The sequence below is a fragment of the Hippocampus zosterae genome, chromosome 12, assembly GCF_025434085.1.
Source record: "Hippocampus zosterae strain Florida chromosome 12, ASM2543408v3, whole genome shotgun sequence".
Lineage (NCBI taxonomy): Eukaryota > Metazoa > Chordata > Actinopteri > Syngnathiformes > Syngnathidae > Hippocampus > Hippocampus zosterae.
Window position 1 is genome coordinate 22,166,712 of NC_067462.1, and position 21,198 is coordinate 22,187,909.

General features: G+C 45.7%; 1 protein-coding gene across 3 annotated transcripts in view; it reads left to right on the top strand.

The window, feature by feature from the left end:
* The window catches only part of LOC127612036 (contactin-associated protein-like 5), a 246,791-nt gene that overhangs the window by 210,626 nt on the left and 14,967 nt on the right, over window positions 1-21,198 (top strand). For 2 of the 3 annotated variants that reach the window (XM_052082998.1, XM_052082996.1), the window contains 3 exons: window positions 19,012-19,230; window positions 20,050-20,198; window positions 21,105-21,192. In XM_052082998.1, coding sequence (XP_051938958.1) covers window positions 19,012-19,230; window positions 20,050-20,198; window positions 21,105-21,192 — 456 coding nt within the window. The remainder of the gene's footprint in view (window positions 1-19,011; window positions 19,231-20,049; window positions 20,199-21,104; window positions 21,193-21,198) is intronic. The other variant, XM_052082997.1, reaches the window with a different exon arrangement.

The window sequence follows — 21,198 nt, forward strand, 5'->3', positions numbered from 1 at the left end:
TGAGTTGCACACAAGGACATGTGTCCTTGTCCACTCACCCAGCCTGGAGAGAAAATACGGAGCCCAAGTCAATAATGTCTGTATGTAGAAACAAAGAAGCCATGTGGTGTGCGGGAGGATGATATAAATCAAGTGTGACTTCACAGCATGACGACAGTTGTTCGATTCTCATTTGCAGCCGCTGCCGTTGACTACAAACATTTTTTTAGTTTTTTTTTGTTTTTTTTGGGGGGGAGTGGGGTTGCGTTGGGAACAAAAGAACGTTGTTTGCTCCTGGCGAGAACGTTTCACGATGAAACCAAATACTGTATGCTTACATTTTATGTGGAACCGAGAGCTTCAATGAAGTCGTTAATGATGGTTCTTCTTTTGAAGCTGCATTGATGTTCAATATACTTGTGAAGCCGCCAGGAGTCCAAACAAAATATATTCAAATGAAATGATTTACTCTTGAGCATAAAAGAGTCAGAAGCCTTTCCAGAGTTCAACCTTGCTTTTTTTTATTGGTAGAATGATGTACTTTATGTTCATTCAGGCATGTAACTTTTCGTTAATTAAGGAGTGAAAATCATTTTGAATGTTTGAGAAAACCAGCTTTGTAGAGATCAATTGGTATGTGCAAGCTTTGTCTTCAATGTTTACAAAAACATACATAATGTTCATTTATTTATTTTTTAGCATTTGTGGAAATGAAATTGCTTTCATGGAAAAATACATTTTCTACAAAGATAATGAATACGCCAACATATGCTCATAGAGATTCTCATGTTTGCAGTTTAAAAAAACAAGTTGGATACGATGAAGACCAAAAGTCATCTTTTTCCGTAAATATGCACCATATGTCAAGTTCATTAAATTGTCTTCACAGTTTCTTGCCCTCAAAAAAACTAAAGCATCTTATGTACTATCTCGAGTGGCCTCCTTATCATGATCGAGTAGTTTGTGTGTCGGTGAACGTTGGAGCTAAGCTGTCCGAGGCTCTATGCCTCTGGTGGGGTGACTCAGGGCAAACAGGTCATAAATGAGGGATCAGAGAAAGCACAGCTGAGAACCAACTTTGAAGAACAGCATTATTGCATCCAATAATCCCTTGCCCAGATCCTGGTCACATGGGTCCCCCTTGACCTTGAGATGGGGCTCAATAACTAGCGCTCAGTAGCTGGGCCCAGCCCGAAGAGACAATGTGGGTCCATATTTACGGGCTCACCACCTGTGGCTTGGGCAAAGATGGTTGAGTGTTTTGTGAGTTGGGTAGCAGCCAGAGATTTGGACCTTGGTGGCCTGATTGTCTAGAGAGCCAGTTCTATGGATGTTGAATGTCACTTCTCTGGAAAGGAAAGAGTCTGAGCTGGTGCACAAATTTGCACAAACATATTGTGAGGGTCTTGTTCAGAACACCTGGCCAAAAGGAAAAACTTCCCAACCCTACCACTGGTCATGAGCTGTTGGAAGAACAAGGTCAAGTACACAAGCGGCCAAAGTGAGTATCCTCTCCCTTTAGCCCAGGGGTGGCCAACCAGTCAGAGACTGTGTTACTACAAAGAGCCACATCATACCCTTCCTCTCGCGCACGTGCACACACACCACACAGACACACACATGCACGCACGCACACATGCGGGTGTCCACTAGTGCACTCGCGCAGATAAGCACACCATGATGAGCAACAGTCGGAATGGGCCGAAAATGAACGAATGTTAAAGATACAAACAAACAAATCTTTTTTTTCCCATCCATTTCCTCCTCCCACCCCACCCTTTGCGGTCAACTTGGGACCAGTTCGCTGGCTCCCGGTCGATTCTGATCGACGTATTGGGCACCCCTGCCTTAAAATCAGAGGTAATTCGCTGACTAGCTTAGCGCTTAGCGCCGTTGTTTGTGCATTGTTATGTTCTTAGCATCAGATTCCCAGCATTAACCTATCAGAAACAGGAAAACTCAGGAGGCTGGCATGGTTGTCTTTCTTGCAAGAGAGAGAGCGCTAAAACATGCCTCGGTTCACAATCTCAGAGCAGCTCTCCAGCCGGCTCTGCGATGTAAATCGTTACAGGTTCCGGGGCAACACTGAGGAGTGCGTGTTTGTCTCCTTGCATTTATTGGAAGGCTGTCCCTGATACACAATCTTCTAAAGGGTGTGGGCAGTATTTTCACCTCCACAACAGTTTCAATAAAGGAGAGTTTCAATGAGAACACAAGGCATTCCTGAGATGTCGTCAAACGGCTCCTACTGGAGGTCAATGGTCCACGAACACAGCTTGGGATGTCCCTCTCATGGTGTCCTGGGTTGATGTTATATTCTCACAGGCAACAGTTAATTTGGCCAGAAGCCGTTCACTTAACAACAACATATTGTCTTAAAAGGTAGAACAGGAGCAGCCTGACCTCTCCCGGTCCGACAAGTCTACCATTATCAACCTACCCCATTGTATATGAGGTATTTGAGAGGTGTCACTCTGAAACAGGTTTTAAAGTTACACAGAGAGTAAACATGGGATAATAGAATTACATTTATTCCAACAGCATGAGTGGTGATGCAGTCATCTGATTGGTTGCCCTCTATGTCAACCAAGTAATGGGATTGATGATAGGCTGACGTAGTACGTTTTGTGTATTTAGCGCCTTCGTTTGAATGGAATCACCACTGCCATGGCGTTTTGGACGCTTGTTGTGTGAAAGCCCGGGAGACGCATTGAACCAGCGTAAGAGCCGCTGCAGCTCGCGAGCCGTGGGTTGACTACCCCTGCTTTATCTGATATCCCACTGAGCGGCGAAGGCGAATGTTTGCAAAGATGGTGAATGTTGATTTTTCGTGATGGCCCAAAACAGTGGACATTCGGCAAATATTCGCAAAATGTTTTAATGCCCATGACCAATTTTCTTGTTGGCAAGACATTTGGAAGCTGTTGAAAAACTCATGCCGAAAATGACAAATGAACTCTCACGGGTCCTGACCAAACACTCAAAAATCTTCGCTGCTCAGTGGGATATGGGCTTAGAGATAAAGTGAGAAGCTCTGTCATCCAAGAGGGGCTCAAAGTAGAGTCTTTACTCCTGTGCATTGAGAGGAGCCAGATGATGTAGCTCAAACAATTGATGATGCCCCAAAGACGCCTCCTTAGTTCTATATTCCGGGCATAACACAAAGATCCAGATCAGGGGAGAGTAATTCTCTAAATCTCAGGATAGCCCTGGAAGAGCTGGACAACGTGGCTAGGGAGAATGAAGTCTGGACTTAAGGCATAAGCGACCTGTCCCCAGGTAATTGGTAGAAAAAGGGTGGAAGTACTGTAAATAATGTTTATTGAATACTGTAAAAACTTTATAAAGACATGTTGATTGAAAACTAGAAATATTTTTTTATTCTATACAATGGTTTATGAAGAAAAATATGTTCAGTTCATTTTTTTAAATGACCTGAGGTCCTCTGCCAGTGGCCATTCAACAATACCAGAAGATGTAAGCAAAACCCCCAGTGAAGGAGCATTCCAATAGCAGATAAAGATAATAAATTCATTCATTCATTCATTCATTCATCTTCCGAGCCGCTAGATCCTCACTAGGGTCGCGGGGGGTGCTGGAGCCTATCCCAGCTGTCTTCGGGCAGCAGGCGGGGGACACCCTGAATTGGTTGCCAGCCAATCACAGGGCACACAGAGACAAACAACCATCCACGCTCACACTGACACCTAGGGACAATTTAGAGTGTTCAATCAGCATAATAGTGCTAATTCCAAAGATAACAGTGCTGATGCGGGTTGTGGGGGATCTTTGTTTTTGGTTTTTTTTTGGTCCGGTTTTATTGATTTTAAGATGCAGCAGTTGTTTTACCTAAAAAGGCACTTTCGGTTGCACATTGCATGATGATAAGGTGCCTAACAAATTGATTTGATATTGATTGATGTTTTTATTTTCATACACGTTGAAATTGTAGATGGTTTTGCTAGAATAATGACTCCATATGCTTGTTACTTCATTGATGTGTTGTGGCGAGGCTGGAAACTGGGACGTCCGGCTGACCGATGTGTCACGCCAGTCGATCTGCCTCTAGCACTTGTTAGCCTACTGAAGGAGGGAATATGTACTCCCGCTTGGTGTACCTTAGCCTTCTCCGCTACGTACAATCTCTGTACACAGCTTGTAATGGAGGCTCTCGCTGGCAATCCGTAGTGGAGTCGTTATATGCAATGCGAATGATTTCAGCTTAAGTCGAGCTGTGGACAATGTTGACAGGCTTGCATGCAGTAGCCATACATTTAGCGATGGCTTCAGCAAATTTGTTCTTTGTCGTGTCAACCATTTTCTTCGCTTTGAAATGATCCATAGCTGTCTGTCTGAGACGAGGGGGCGAAGTACTCACATCAGCTGTGTGCTTGGCCATTAAGTGGTATTTCAGACTTGACGTGCTCTGATGATAGCTCAGTTTACGACTGCAAAACAAACACGTCACTTTGGTCTTGTCAGTGCAACTTTTTAAAAGTAAACTTTCCATTCATAAACTCTTTAAGTATCCGTTTTCGGTGTCTCACGCTGCCGTGGCTGGCAAAACAAACGAGCATGGACTTGTGCAGCGCTTGTTGTTTTGTTTCTGGTTTATTTATAGAGCAACGTAACATACGCTGTGACGTGTGCCACGTTAATCTCGCGAGAAAAAAAATGTATCCCTGTTGTGCGGCGAAACAGCAGGCCAGATAAAAAAGAACAAAAAGGCAATTCAGCCAGGCTTCAGGAAGGAGATTTTCCAGTTTTCTTTATTTTCAGGAGTGACAGTTGACCAGTTTTGAGCAGCCCATGTGTAGCACTGCTCTCCAAGTTGTCCGGCCCCCAGTGACTTCCTCATTCATCTTTTAAAGGGAGTTCACTTGAGCTTCAGGCCAATCAGGTCCAAGCAACAATTGGCCCTTCCCAGGTGGTTGCAATTACCTCATCTGAAACAATTAGTGTTCTACAAAGCACAACAGTTTTGGATGGAAAAAATGTGCACCTTTCTTCCATCCAAAATCCACAAAGGAACAGAAGTTTTAATATTTGTCTTTCATCATCGCTCTCTTACATCGCTCACCCCTTCTCCCCAAGTTCCGACAACCTTGACAAATAATCAGCAATAACGTTTTTCTTACCCTGGCAATGCTCAATGGTGAACTGGTATGGCTGAAGAGCAATACACCACTGCTGTATCCTGGCACCTTGGTGTTGCATGGAGTGCATCCACTTCAGAGCGCGATGGTCAGTCTGTAATCTGAATTTTCTTCCAAGGAGGTAGTAACGAAGAGAGTCCACAGCCCATTTGATGGCCAGAGCTTCCTTCTCAATGGCTGAGTATTTTCTTCTCCCGTTCAAAAAGTTTCCTACTCAGGAACAGAATGGGTCTCTCCTCACCAGCACCACATTGCACCAGCACCGCACCAAGACCAACATCCGAAGCATCCACTTGCACGAGAAACTCCTTTGAAAAATCTGAACTCTGCAATACAGGAGCTTGACAGATCAAGAACTTCAAGGCCTCAAAAGCTCATTCACAGTCTGCTGTCCACGGTAGAGGAGATTTAATGTTCTTCCTTGTGAAATATGTGAAGGGAGCTGCCAATGTGGCAAAATGTGGAACAAACCTCCTATACCAACCAATCAGCTCAAGAAATGATCTCAGTTGCTTCTTGGTCTGGGGAATTGGTATTCTCTCCACAGCCTTCACTTTCTCCACCTGGGGCTTTATCCTCCCTTTCCCGATCAAATGCCCTAGGTAATTCACCTCTTCTTGTGCCCAGGAGCATTTCCTCTCATTAATGGTGAGACTAGCCGCCTGTATTTTTCCAAGGTCTTTCTTAAGGTGCAGTAGATGGTCCAACTTTCACTGTATATCACGACGTCATCGGGATAGGCAGTTGAAAAACTGGAACAGTCCCTGAGAATAATGTTCATTAATCTTTGAAAGGTCGCAGGTGCTCCATGCAGACCAAATGGCAAAACTGTGTAGTGGAAGAGCCCTAACCCCGTAATCTGAAAAGCAGTGTATTCTTTACAGGTGGGGTCGAGCGGGACCTGCCAGTATCCTTTACAAAGATCGAGAGTTGTGATGAATTTTGCCCCACCCAATCTTTCCACAAGCTCATCAATACGAGGCATAGGGTAGGAGTCAAAACATGAGATGGTATTGAGCTTCCTCATGTCTGAGAAGAATCGTAGTTGAGATGAGTCCTTTTTGGGTACCAACACAATTGGGTTAGACCATTCACTTTTAGAGGGTTCTATGATCCCCATATCGAGCATTGCTTGTACCTCCTGCTTCAGTGGTTCCACCTGCCGCTCTGAAATCCTGTATGGTCTCAGATGCACAGGTTTACTTTCTTTGAGCACAATCTTGTGTGTGATGAGATCAGTTCGGCCAGGTTTATCTTTGAATAATGACGAAAATGATTCTTTTACCTTTGCCACCTGAATTTGTTGGTTTGGGCTGAGGTGTAACAGGGTCACTTCAGGATTACTTCCTTCCCTCTTGGGTGTCATCTTAGCCTCATTCATCTCCTCTGTCTCAGTCACTGGAATTTCTCTGATGAAGAGACTTTGGGAGCTGGGTGTCTCTGTTTGCTTCTCTGCATATAGCTTCAGCAAATTCACGTGAAGAATCTGCTTTTTCTTTTGTTTGTCAGGGCTGAGAATCTCATAGGTGACGGGTCCTATTTTCCTGGTCACAGTGTATGGGCCCTGCCACTGTGCCAGTAGCTTACTTGGTCCAGAAGGCAACAATATTAACACCTTCTGTCCAGGGTGCAAATCTCTCTCTCTAGCATGTTTATCGTACCATAACTTTTGTTTTTTCTGACTCTCCTCCATATGTTTCTTTGCCATGTCTCTGAAATTCTCCAACTTGTCCCTCATTTGAAGAATATAGGAGACGGCACTGTGTGAGGTCGCCTCTCCAGCCACCCAGTTCTCCTTCAGCATGTCCAAGGGTCCACGGACCTGTCTACTATACAGCAACTCAAAAGGTGAAAACCCACTTCACGCCTGGGGCACTTCTCGATAAGCGAATAACAGAAAAGGCAGCCATTTGTCCCAGTCTTTACTAGTGTCATGAATAAATTTCCTCAACATTTGTTTTAATGTTCCATTAAATCTTTCAACAAGACCATCAGTTTCAGGATGGTAAGGAATGGTTCTTATTCCCTTAACTCCAAGCTGGATGTAAGAATGAGCTGAATGTAGAATGAGCTGCCGGTACATGGTTGGAATGACCAATCTCGGTGTTGCTGTGTCAGAGATGTGCAGTAGATCATCTTTTAATATAAACGGGTCCCCAGTGATTCCTTGCAAGTTATTTTTGCCACCCACTGACACCCCATCAACTTCAAAAACCTTCTCAAACAGTGATTTTAAAGTTGGATCATTTGTCTGATGTTCTCTAAAATTCTTAAGAATCTGCCACTCAGGTTTAATGACTGGGTCCTCAATACCGGTTTGTATTGGTAAGTTAGTAGGAACACTTCCCCGGTTCTTTTCCTGCCTACGCTGCCGTCTACTTTTCTTTACCTTGCCTCCTGTTTGGACAAGTGTATCATCAAGATTAGGTAACGGTTCCAATCCTTTAGTTTGAGACCTAGTGACTGCCATGCATGTGCAATTGTTGGTGATTTTCTGGACAACATGGTCCAAGGCAAGTCATCTCCAAAACAACATCATAATACAAATTCTTCAATACAGAACAATTCTTTCACTGTGTTACTGTTCCCGGTTGAGTGAACGCTGGCGCGTTTTGGCTGCTGCTGCTCTCCTGTCGAGGGTCTGCTCCAGTACTCGGTGGCTGAGCTCCTTAGGCTCCACTTCCAATGGCTGGGCCCTCCTCCTGCTCTACACCTGCTCCTGGACATCGTTCGCTTTACTTCGTTCGCTTTACTTCCCGGAAATACATTCACTGTGGGTCTTGTCGGGGCTTCTGCCTCAACCGATCCAACACCATCACCTCCTTCTGGTCTTCCTCCCGTCGGCCATCCAGAAACGCCGGCTGATCCATTGACCATTGTGCGTTAGCCGGCTTGGCTAGATCGGCTAACGGTCCCCGCAGCAACGAGACTGCCGCCGTCAACTTCGGGCTACTTAACATCCGTTCGCTTACTGGGAAGCGTAATCACATTCAAGATACTCTCACGGACCGTAAGCTTGACATTCTCTGCAAACTCCCGGGGACTTCTCACAGCTGAACGATTCCACTCCCCCGGGATTTGTTTACATTTCCAAGCCCCGCGATTCTGATCGCGGAGGAGGTCTAGCGATACTACACAGCGAGAAGTGGAAAGTACTTCCGGTTTTTCTCCCTCCACTTTCCTCCTTTGAATGCCTTGCCTGTCAAATATCCGGATCCATTTCCACGATTATTGCCACAGTGTACCGCTCCCCCAAACCCTACTGTGACTTCTTAAATGAACTGTCTGCTGTCCTCACTCATCTCTCCTCTCTGTCACCAAATGTAATAATCCTGGGAGATTTCAATATACATATGGACAACATTGCTCTTCCTCTCACCATTGACTTCACTTCTTCACTTGACAGTTTTGGTTTTGATCAATTTGTAGATTTCCCCACACACATCAAAGGTCACACCCTGGATCTGATCTGCTGCTCTGGTCTTTCCCCCTCCAACTGTACTGCTGACGAGCTTCCAATAACGGACCACTTCCTTATCTCATTTAACATTACGCTGCAGCTCTCAACTGCCAAATCACCACGGACCATAGTTTACCGTAATATTAAAGACATTAACATTGACTCTCTCACTGCATGGCTGACCACCCAGAATCCGGACATTGATTCCACTCCTGATGATTTGGTTTTCTGATATAACTCTGGTCTCATCAGCATCCTCAATACGCTCGCTCCTGTCAAGTCCCGCTCTGTCCTTTTGACTCGGTCTGCCCCTTGGTTCACCCCTCATCTCCGTTCCTTGAAATCCCAAACACCTTGAGAGACTGCTCCAATGCTGGAAATACAAAGACTCTCTTTTCCCTTTGGAACAGAATCACTCAACCCCCTGAATCCCTACCACCACACTTTTATTCTCGTGACACCTGCAACACACTTCTCTTCTTTTTCAATGAAAAAAAATCAACAAAATCCACCAGCATCTGGGCTCCTCTGTACCTTTCCCCTCTTCTGACCTTCTCACCCCTTGCAAACTGTTCTCTTCTTTTGAACTCCCCCATCTCTCATTAATTTCAGACCTCATCATAAAATGCAAGACTTCCTCCTGTCAGCTCGATCCCCTCCCCACAGTTATGGTCAAAACTGCAGCTGTCACCCCAATCCTGAAAAACCCCAGTTCAGATCCCAATGACTTCAATAACCTACGCCCCATTTCCCATCTTCCCTTCATTTCTAAAATTCTTGAGAAAACTGTCGCCTCTCGGGAAACGTCATCAGGCGCCGACAGGTATGGCAGCCTTGGTCACACGCTCCCTAGTATTATCCCTGTTTTTGTCATTTTCATTTGTTTTTGGCGACCCTGAGCGGCTTACTTACACGAGGGAAAAGTTGCTGCGCATTGGGGAGTCTACGCTCGGTCTTTTTTCACCAGCACACGAAAATCCACAAGGTTTTTCGGAGCTAATCGCGAGCGGAGCGGCTGCGCTGTACGGAGCATGGAAACGCCGCCGGAGGAGGGGGAAGCGAGCCGGCATGCTCGTCAAGCTCCGGCAGTGCGGATTTCGAACCCCGCTCCCATCGATCCATCTTGCTAATCTACGATCTCTGCCAAACAAGATGGATGAACTTCTCCTCACAAAGACCAACAAAACCTTTGCACGTTCTGCTGCGGTCTGCTTCACTGAAACCTGGCTCAGTGACTGCCACCCAGATTCCGCGCTACATCTACCCGGCTTCCGCCTTCTCCGAGCCGACCGCGACACGGAGCTATCAGGGAAATCGAAAGGTGGTGGGATTTGCTTCTATATCAACGAAGAATGGTGCACTGATGTCACGAAGCTCGACGCACACTGCAGCCCCGACCTGGAGTCGCTGTCTTTAAACTGCAAGCCATTCTACTTGCCACGTGAGTTCACCTCCTTTTTATTAGTCGGTGTTTACATTGCGCCACAAGCTAACACTAACACGGCGATACAAACGCGAGCCGAACAAGTAAACAAACTCGAACTAAAATACCCAGAGTCACCCATGATCATTTTGGGCGATTTTAATAGAGCACATCTTAACCGTGAACTTCCCAGATATAAGCAGCACATCGACTGTTTCACCAGAGAAGGCAACATTCTAGACCACTGCTATACAACAATCAAAAATGCATACCGATCGGTCGCCCGTGCAGCATTGGGTCTTTCTGACCACAATTTAATCCACTTGATACCTACATACAGACAGAAACTCAAATGTGTTAAACCGGTTGTTAAGACTGAAAAAATGGACAGATGAAGCAAAGCTAGCTCTACAAGAATGCTTAGACTGCACTGATTGGGGCGTCTTTGAAACTTCAACGGGCACACTGGATGAATACACAGACACTGTAACATCATACATCAGTTTCTGTGAGGACATGTGTGTACCAACAAAGTCCTTCCGCTCCTTCAACAATAACAAGCCATGGTTTACTCCCAAACTCAGGCAACTCAGGAAAGAGAAAGAGGCCGCATTTAGAAGTGGAGATCGGGCACTGTACAAACATGCCCGAAACCAATTGACAAATGAAATTAACATCGCTAAGAGAAGCTATGCAGAGAGGCTGAAAAACCAGTTCTCTGCTAACGACTCTGCATCTGTATGGAATGGCCTGAAAGCAATCACTAACTATAGAATGCCATCCCCCCAAACAGTGAACAATAAGGGTCTTGCTAATGAACTAAACATGTTTTTCTGCCGATTTGAAAAGGACACCCCCATTTCCCACACACACCCACCCTACCAGAAACCACTCTACCTACCGCCCCACCCTCTTTTTCTCCACTACAGATCCACGAACAGGACGTGAGACGGCTCTTCAAGCAGCAAAAGATCAAGAAAGCGCCGGGGCCCGACAAAGTGTCCCCCTCCTGCCTGAAAGTCTGCGCTGACCAGCTGGCTCCGGTCTTCACACAAATCTTCAACAGATCCCTGGAGCTGTGTGTGGTCCCATCCTGCTTCAAACAGTCTACCATCATCCCAGTTCCCAAGAAATCGGCAATATCGGAACTGAACGACTATAGGCCTGTCGCCCTGACGTCTATGGTCATGAAGTCCTTTGAACACCTTGTGCTGAACCACCTAAAGAACGTCACTGGACCCCTGCTGGACCCTCTCCAGTTTGCCTACCGGGCAAACAGGTCTGTGGAAGACGCAGTCAACATAGGTCTGCACTACATCCTCAAGCACCTCGACAGCACAGGGACCTACGCAAGGATTCTGTTTGTGGATTTCAGCTCTGCGTTCAACACCATCATCCCGCAACTCCTCACCCCCAAACTACTCCACCTCGGTGTGTCCCCTACGATCTGCCAGTGGATCCTCAGCTTCCTGACGGGACGGACACAACAGGTGAGACTGGGAGCAACAACATCATCAATACGCACCACCAACACTGGAGCCCCACAGGGATGTGTCCTCTCGCCACTGCTCTTCTCTCTCTACACAAACGATTGCACCTCAACAGATCCAGCTGTCAAACTCAAAGTTCACAGACGACACCACGGTCATCGGTGTCATCAAAGACGGCGACGAGTCTGCGTACCGCCAACAAGTGGAGCAGCTGGAGCTCTGGTGCAGCCGACACAACCTCGGGCTGAACATGCTCAAGACTGTAGAGATGATCGTGGACTTCAGGAAAGATTCTTCTCCACAATTGCCCCTCACACTATCCAACTGCCCTGTGTCAACCGTCGAGACCTTCAAGTTCCTGGGAATCACAGTCTCCCAGGACATAAAGTGGGAAGTCAACACCATCTCCATCCTGAAAAGGGCCCGGCAGCGGATGTACTTCCTGAGGCTGCTGAGGAAGCATGGACTGCCACAGGAGGTGCTACGACAGTTCTACACGGCAGTCATCGAATCAATCCTGTGTTCTTCCATCACGGTTTGGTTTGGGGCCGCCACAAAAAAGGACAAAATCCGACTTCAACGGACAGTTAGGACGGCGGAAAAAGTCGTTGGCACCGCCCTACCCACTCTTGAGGACTTGCACACTGCAAGAATCAAGAAAAGGGCACGGAAAATCCTCCTGGATCCCCCACACCCTGCCCACCACCTTTTTCAGCCACTCCCCTCAGGCAGACGCTACAGATCCATGCGCACCAAATCCAGTAGACACTTAAACAGCTTCTTCCCTCTAGCCATTAACTCCTTAAACAGTCACTGACGTAGTCACTCTTCTTGCACCACAAAATGGTACTACAAAACTACTGGTTACTCAAAAATGGTTCAATGATTTTGTTGTTTGCGATGATACTAGTGCAGCGTGTTATACCGGAGACAAATTCCTTGTGTGTTCTACATACTTGGCCAATAAAGATGATTCTCTCAGCTCCACTCCCACCTCACCGACAATAGTCTTTATGAACAATTCCAGTCCGGCTTCCGTCCCCGTCACAGTACTCAAACAGCCCTCATAAAAATCACAAATGATCTTCTCATGGCAGCAGACTCTGGCCTAATCTCCATCCTCATCCTCCTTGACCTGAGTGCAGCCTTCGATACAATCTCTCACCCCGTCCTCCACAACAGACTTTCTTCCAGAGGCATCACCAACACCCCTCTACGTTGGTTCCACTCATATCTCAGTTCATTCAACTTAATTCTTTCACTTCAAAATCCCTCCCCGCTGCTTCTGGTGTTCCCCAGGGTTCTGTCCTAGGTCCGCTTCTTTTCATTATCTGCCTCCTTCCGCTCGGAAACATTTTCCGCAAATTTGGCTTACACTTTCACTGCTTTGCGGATGACACCCAGCTCTACCTCTCCAGCAAACCCGACGCTTCTCTCCCACCCTCATCCCTCTCTCACCGTCTCTCAGATATCAAATCTTGGTTCACCCATAATTTCCTCAAGATAAGATAAGATATCCTTTATTCACCCCACACTGGGGAAATTTACAGCCTCCAGCAGCAAGAATGTATGTAGAAAGAAGAAAGAAGAAAGAGAAAGAAACAACAAACATCTTTCAATTAAATGCAATATGAACACAAAATGGATAAATCGCAGTACTATTTACAATTTTCCTTCACATCATTTAATTATTATTAGTATTATGATTGTTATTTTTTATTCATCAGCCTGACAGCAGTTGGTAGGAACGAGCGTCGGTATCTCTCCTTCTTGCAGCGCCGGTGTAACAGTCTCTGGCTGAAGGAGCTACCAAGTGCTGTCAGGGCGGGCTGGAGGGGGTGGGAGGGGGACTGGCCATCATAGCTTTTAGCTTAGTTAGCATCCTTCTGTTGCCCACCTCCTCCAGAGTGTCAAGGGAGCAACCCAGGACAGAACTGGCCTTCCTGACCAGTCGCTCCAGTCTCTTTCTGTCCCGGGCTGAGATGCTGCCTGACCAGCAGACAACGCCATAATGGATGGCCGAGGCCACCACCGAGTTATAGAACGTCTTAAGTAGTGACCCCTGAACCCCAAAAGACCTCAGTTTCCTGAGTAGGAAGAGTCGGCTCTGTCCTTTCCTAATCAGGGTGTCCGTGTTTGTAGACCAGTCCAGTTTGTCGTTCAGAAGAACACCAAGGTACTTGTAGGAGGTCACCCTCTCTATGTCCATACCCTGGATGTTCATCGGTGCTGGTGAGGACTTTTTCCTGCAGAAATCCACAACCAACTCCTTAGTTTTCCTAGGGTTGATCTGGAGGAGATTCTGCTGGCACCAGTCCACAAAGTCCTTTGTCAGTCCCCTGTACTCCCGATCGTCCCCTTCTGTAATGAGGCCAACAATCGCAGAGACATCGGAGAACTTCTGAAGGTGGCAGTTTGGAGTGACGTGTCTGAAGTCCGAGGTGTAGAGGATGAACAGGAATGGAGCCAAAACAGTCCCCTGCGGCGCTCCAGTGCTGCAGAGAAGCCGTTCCGACTCACAGCTCTGCAATCTCACGTACTGCGGCCGATTTGTGAGGTAGTCTATGATCCATGCTGTGAGATGGTGGTCCACTCCGGCGTTCTGCAGTTTGCCTCCCAGCAAATTGGGCTGGATGGTGTTGAAAGCACTGGAGAAATCAAAGAACATGATTCTCACAGTGCTCCCAGCCTTCTCCAAGTGTGACAGCACTGAGTGGAGGAGGTAGATAATGGCGTCTTCCACGCCGATGCCAGGCTGATAGGCAAACTGCAGCGGGTCCAGTGACGGGCTCACCAGCGGTCGAAGGTGTGCGAGGATGAGTCTCTCCAGCGTCTTCATCAGGTGAGATGTCAGCGCCACCGGTCTGTAGCTGTTCAGCTCCTTAGAGTGGGGGGTCTTGGGCACTGGGACCAGGCACGAAGTTTTCCAAAGCTGTGGAGCTCTGCCCAGCTTCAGGCTCAAGTTGAAGATGTGCTGGACAATGTTACACAGCATTAACAGCAATAAAACAGAACTCCTACTCGTCGGTACCAAATCTACTCTAAATAAAGCCGTCAGTTTCTCCCTCATAATTGATAATGCCACTATATCTCCTTCCCCCAAGGTGAAGAGTCTGGGTGTCATCCTTGACAGTTCACTATCCTTTCACTCCCACATCAATAACATTACCCGGTCCGCTCATTTCCACCTTCGCAATATAAACCGCCTCCGTCCCTCACTCACTCCTCACACCACTGCTATCCTTGTTCACAGTATTGTCACTTCCCGTATTGACTACTGTAACTCACTCCTCTTAGGTGTCCATCAAAAATTCCTCCATAAACTTCAACTTGTTCAGAATTCAGCAGCCCGGATCATCACGAAAACCCCCTCCTTCCATCATATCACCCCCATCCTCCGACAGCTCCACTGGCTTCCTGTCAAATTTAGAATCAACTTCAAATTCCTTCTCTATACATTCAAAGCCATCCATAACCTTGCGCCCCCCCCCTATCTGTCAGATCTTCAAATCTCCATTCCCTCTCGCTCACTCAGGTCCTCATCCTCCCTCCACCTTTTTCTACCCTCTGCCCGTCTCAGTACAATGGGGTGCAGAGCCTTCAGTCGCTCTGCCCCCACACTCTGGAACTCACTTCCTCCCAACATTCGTAATATTGGCTCTCTTTTCATATTCAAAACCCAGCTCAAAATCCACCTATTCAGACTTGCCTATCCGCCTTAAATCTTTCTTTATTTATTATTTTATCTGTTTTACTATTGCTCTTGGTTGTACAGTGTCCTTGAGTGTTATGAAAGGCACTTGTAAATGTGATGTATTATTATTATTATTACACCAAATTGTCCCTAAATCCCCAAGGTCATATTGGTCGTGGGATAATCCTGACTGTCACCATGAACACAAGTGATATTTACAACCTTCTCATAATTGAGCGAGTCACTACTGACTAAACTAGCTTTAACTAGTGTTTGATTGCTGCCTGTGTCAGCCAGTGCTTTTACCACTTGCCCATTTACAGTTACAGAGGTTGTATGTCTACGTCTACAATGATTTCCTTCTTGAAATATTTCTTACCCTCTTACGCTCTAGGTACTGAACAAAATTCTACAGGTTTGGGTTTTCGTACAGGACACATGGAATCCTTATGGCCAGGTTGTTGACAGTTGAAACAAATAAAGTCACCTTTTGGTTGTAACTTTACAAACTGTCTCCGAGCCCCATTGTCAGCGTTACCCAGGTCTGCCGGTTGAATGGGTAGGTGTCCTTCATACTTGAGCTTAACAGTTGGCCCCTTCTTCCTGTAGGGCTCCCGGTGTACTGCCATGTAGTGCTCTGCCAACTCTGCTGCTTCCTCCCCAGTCTTAGGATTGTGCTCCTTTACCCAAATGCAGACTTCAGGTTGAAGAACTCTCAAGTACTGCTCCAGAATGACAACTTCTCCAATCTGGTCCTTGCTGCGATGGTCTGGGCGCATCCACCTCCTGTACAGTCCTTTTAGTCGGTTATAACTTTCTCTGACAGTCTCTCCCATGGGAACGATGGTGCTGCGAAACCTCTGCCGATATGTTTCTTCAGTTACATTGTATTTGAGTGACACTGCCGCTTTAATAGCTTTGTAGGATTCTGCCTGCTCTTCATGCATGCCTGCATAGGCTTCCAGTGCCCTTCCAGTCAATAATGTCACTACTCTGGCAGCCCACTCATCATGCCTCCACCCCCAGGTTTTAGGTATTCTTTCAAACCGAACAAAAACACTTTCTGCATACTCACCCTCTTTAAGTTCTGGAATTCTGGGTTCTGATACCCTGGGAATTGCAGTTTGACTGACAGTGGGAAGCGGTGAAGAATGAGCATATGGAGGTTAACCCTGAGTTGGAGTTCCTTGTGCCGGAGGAAGTTTTTTTCAGCCTAAACATTCGAGGATCAGGGGTTTGGGCCTGCGGTTTTGGAGGAAGATAATGCAGACTTGTTTGTCCATCGAATGTTTGGTCTTGCTTCCCGGTGCGCATCTGATCTCTTAACTCATTGATCTGTTCAATTAACATTTCCTCTCTACGTTTAGAATATTGCATAAAGTCTCGTATTTCTTTAACAATTCCCTCATCTAGTGGATTTCTGTTCGTACTCACTGACAGTCTTAGGCCGAACCACTGGTTCCATGTCACGTGGCTCAGCTCCACCCTGGGTGTGGGAACTGTCTGATGCATCAGGGAAAAAGGCAACAGCTTCTTTTCGGGGTAATTCAAGCTCCTGGCTTCCCCCAGCCTCCTCAGCGCTCTCCTGTTGAGTCTGGTTTGGCTGTGCTGCAGCTGCACGGCTTCTTCCTCTTCCGACATTACTTATCTTGGCTTCCTCTTTTCTCTTCAGCAAGGCGTACCAATCTCACCACTGCCACCAATTGTTGTGCTGCGAAACAGCAGGCCAGGTGAAAAATAATAAAAAGGCAATTCAGCCAGGATTCAGGAAGGAGATTTTCCAGTTTTCTTTATTTTCAGGAGTGACAGTTGACCAGTTTTGAGCAGCCCACGTGTAGTACTGCTCTCCAAGTTGTCCGGCCCCCAGTGACTTCCTCATTCATCTTTTAAAGGGCACTTGAGCTTCAGGCCAATCAGGTCCAAGCAACAATTGGCCCTTCCCAGGTTGAAACAGAATGTTTAATATTTGTCTTTCGACATCATGACATCCCCGTTCAAATTCATTCAAATTAATGCCAATAAAAATGTGCGAAACTGACAGCTCTAATATATATATATATATATATATATATATATATATGATTGGCTGGCTACCGATTCAGGGTGTCCCCCGCCTACTGCCCGGAGACAGCTGGGATAGGCTCCAGCACCCCCCGCGACCCTAGAGAGGATCAAGCGGTTCGGAAGATGAATGAATGAATATATATATATATATATATATATATATATATATATAATATCGTACGTGCGGGGTTCAAATCTGGCCTTCCTGTGTAGATGTTAGCATGTTGACCCCGTACCTGCGTGGGATTTCTCCGGGTACTCCGGTTTCCTGCCACATTCCAAAAACATGCAGGTTAGGTGGATTGAACACTCTCAATTGGTATCTCAGTGTGGGACAAATAAAGGATATCTTAATTGAAGTGTGACTGTGAGCACGAATGGTTGTTGTTTGTCTGTATGTGCCATGCGATTGGCTAGCAACCCATTCAGGTTGCAGCCCATCTGCTACATGATTACAGCTGAGATAGGCTGCAGCACGCCCGCGACCCTTGTGAGGCTTCGAGGATAAATGAGCGGATGGACGGATAGATAAATAGATCAATTGGACTTGGTCATTTTCTAAGTAGCTCACATGCGGAAAAAGTGTGGGTATCCTGTTCTAAACCAATCAGCTGCAGGGTGCCTGTTGCACCCTGTCCCAACTCCCCAGTTGCAGCTGATAGAGCGTGCACCAGCACGCTGAATAGCTGATCGGCACAATTCAACAATGCTTAGAGTTTCCGAACAGTTGGAGTGAAGGAGTACACGCTTCCGAACCCATTCTCGAGCTCGTCGTCCCCTGTTCCCTCATTGTGAGTGCGTTTGGAAATACACTGCTTTACTCAGAACCTTCTGAAACTCAAAATGTTATTCAAATGTGTAGTTCGGTTATTTAGAGTGCTCCAAAAAAACGGAGACCACTGCAGGCGGTACAAGGAAAGTAAACAGCTGTGTTCAGAAACTGTGAGCGGAACACGCTCGGTATCCCGGCAGCAGACAACACCGATAAAATGTTGGCTCATAACTAATGACGTTGTTCTTCTTTTTCTCATCTTAAATCAGCCTATCTTGACTACAATCTCACATCCCACTGTAGCCAAAAGCACAATACCGGTGGATTAATGCATTTCTTAAATTGTTGTTTTGCAAAGCGGAACTTGCTTGCCATGTCTACTGATATACTTCTGGTGGAAGTGTTTCTTCTTCAACTTCTTAAAGATGAAAACAAAGACAGTGACAAAGAAGCAATGCAAGTCATAAAAACTAATGTTCAATTTGCACAATGGCAATTTTTAAGGCACACTACACATGAAACGTGAGGGTACACTGTAATCATGTGATCTACCGTATTTTCCGCACTGTAAGGTGCTTCGAAGTTAAAGATGCACCTTCAGTGAATGGCCTATTTTAAAGCAGTTTTCATATATAGGGCCCACCACATTATAAGCCGCATAGAAGCTACAATAGTGCCTGCGGTTGTGTTATGCATCAACTAGATGGCGCTATATTAAAGGAATATAATACACAATACACACTACCGCTGCAGCTGCAACAAAGCGCTTAACAGAAAATTTAAAATACTCCATCCAAAAAAATCAGAATATTGATCCAGATATTAGGCTTTTGAGGAAATTAAATGCTTTTAGGTGCGCTTTATCGTGCGGAAAATACTGTACTTTATGAATCTTTTGTCTTCATATTTTTTTCCAATGTTGTACATGTTCTTTAACAATCACCCATGAACTGCGGATATACTGTTTTCACAGAGGTGTCGGTGTCGTTTGACCGAGAGTCATCGCTGACCTACACACATCAGGAGCCTTTCTCCGTGATGCTGAACAAAAGCTTGCAGGCGGAGAGCAGCAGCAGCAGCCGGGCCAGAGAGGACTTTTCATTCAGCTTCATCACCTCTCAGAGCCCCGCCATGCTGTTTTCTGTCAGCACCCTCAGCCGCCAGTACATTGCTGTAATTGTGGCCAGGAATGGTGCGTGTGCATATTGGTTCACGTGTACCAATAGAACGGGGGTGGCCAACCAGTCAGAGACGAAGAGTCAATTTTTTTTACCGTGTTACTGCAAAGAGCCGCATCATACCCTTCCTCAATTCAGTGTCTTCAATGATACTATGTCCATGAGACATTAAAATTGTCTTCAATTTTCATCAAAACCAAAATTGTCTTCTGTGTTTATGAAGACCTTTGTTCAGTAGTTTGAATATGATAAATTGTCTTCTTTTGTTGACAAAAAATCTGTCGAAGACTCGTTGTCTTCAATGTTGATAAAACACTGATTTTAGGATCTCTAAAGACTCTAAATTCTTTCCTGTGTACATAACATGTTAAGTCTTTGAAGTCTTAAGTGTGAGAAATGTTTAGAAATTATTGAGTAATTGTGGTCAGTCCTCAAAAGTGCTTTCTTTCTTTGAAGACTGGCTTGACTTTAAAAAAATGGTTTTCACTGTTCAAGTCTTCACTGTTTCAAAAGCACATTGGATTCTTTGAAGACTAACTTGTCTTCATCCATCCATCCATCCATTATCCAAACTGCTTATCCTCACGAGCCTATCCCAGCTGTCTTCGGGCAGTAAGTGGGGGCAACCTGAACTGTTTGCCAGCCAATCGCAGGGCACACCAACAACCAGTGTTTCCAAAAACAACTCCATCTGCATAGCACTGCAGTTTTCTTATTTCCTCACACCGCTTGATTTTCACGTGTTAGCTCCATCAGACAAAAGTGAATGTGATGTAAATAAAGACAGAAGGTGCCACGCGGTTCACATTTATGCTGTGCGTGCCTTGCTTAAGGGAGTCTGCAGATCTGGTACCACCTGCAGGCAGACAGGAAGCCAGACGTGTTCTGCCCCACTACCACTAATCTGGCAGATGGACGAAGCCACAGAGTACGAATCCAGAGAGTGGAGGAGAAAATCTATGTTAAGGTGAGGCAGGCACAGGTGGGTGGACCTGTGTTCAAATGTCATGCTTTTATTCCAGTAGCAGTGTGCTGTCTGTCAGAAAGCATTAGCATTGATTAATTACTTTATTATGCAAATTGGGACTTTTTCGCCAACGCCTCATGGCCTGGTATTAATGAGGCTGGCTGGGTTGTGCAAAAAAAAAAGAGAAAAAAAACTCCCCTGGGAAGAAATTTTAAAGTTTTTCAAAAGTGCTCTGGGGCACCTGGAGCCAAACACTTTGAAAAGACTTATGATAAATAGAGGATGTAATGTGTCCTGCTGACTCATGGCAGCAGCACGGACAGCCCGTTCAGTTTATAACTTTGAAGAGTTGCCAAACATCATGGAGCTGTTACAGCTTCAAAAGGTGCCAAGGATAACATGAGTTATTTCCACGGCGGCCGTCATAAAGATAGTGCGGCTCCGAACGCTAAGTCACCGCCTCGGATCAGGCGCTAATGCTGTAAACTAGCTAAGCTTCTGCTCCTTTATTGTCATCCATAAACCAACTACTAGAGTAGGATAGGATGCTTTGGGACAAGCTTTCAATTTTCTTTTGTCCACTTGTTTTTAAAGGACGCGTGAGATGCATTTGAGTTAGTTGAGTAATTCAGTTCAGTTCTTTTCAAAGATATGTTTCAATCTGTTTAAAGAAACACACAAGGTTGATTAACAGAATTGATTTGAAGTTGTTTTTCATGTTTGTGAAAATACATTAGATATGTTGTTTTCAAAAACAATTATGAGGTTCATTGCACTTTGCCTCACAGCTTCCAGTACTTCATTATCATCCATTAATTTAGAAAGCATACAAACCAAAATCAAAGAATTCATAATTCATCAGAAATGAGAACCTTTATATTTTGCACTTCTTATACATGTGTTTGTTTTTTCTTCAAACAGGTGGACCAGGACATCCCCAGAAAATACACCCTTTCCTTTGATGGAGAATTAGTCTTGATCAGAACTTTGACATTGGGTAAAGTCACCAGTAAGT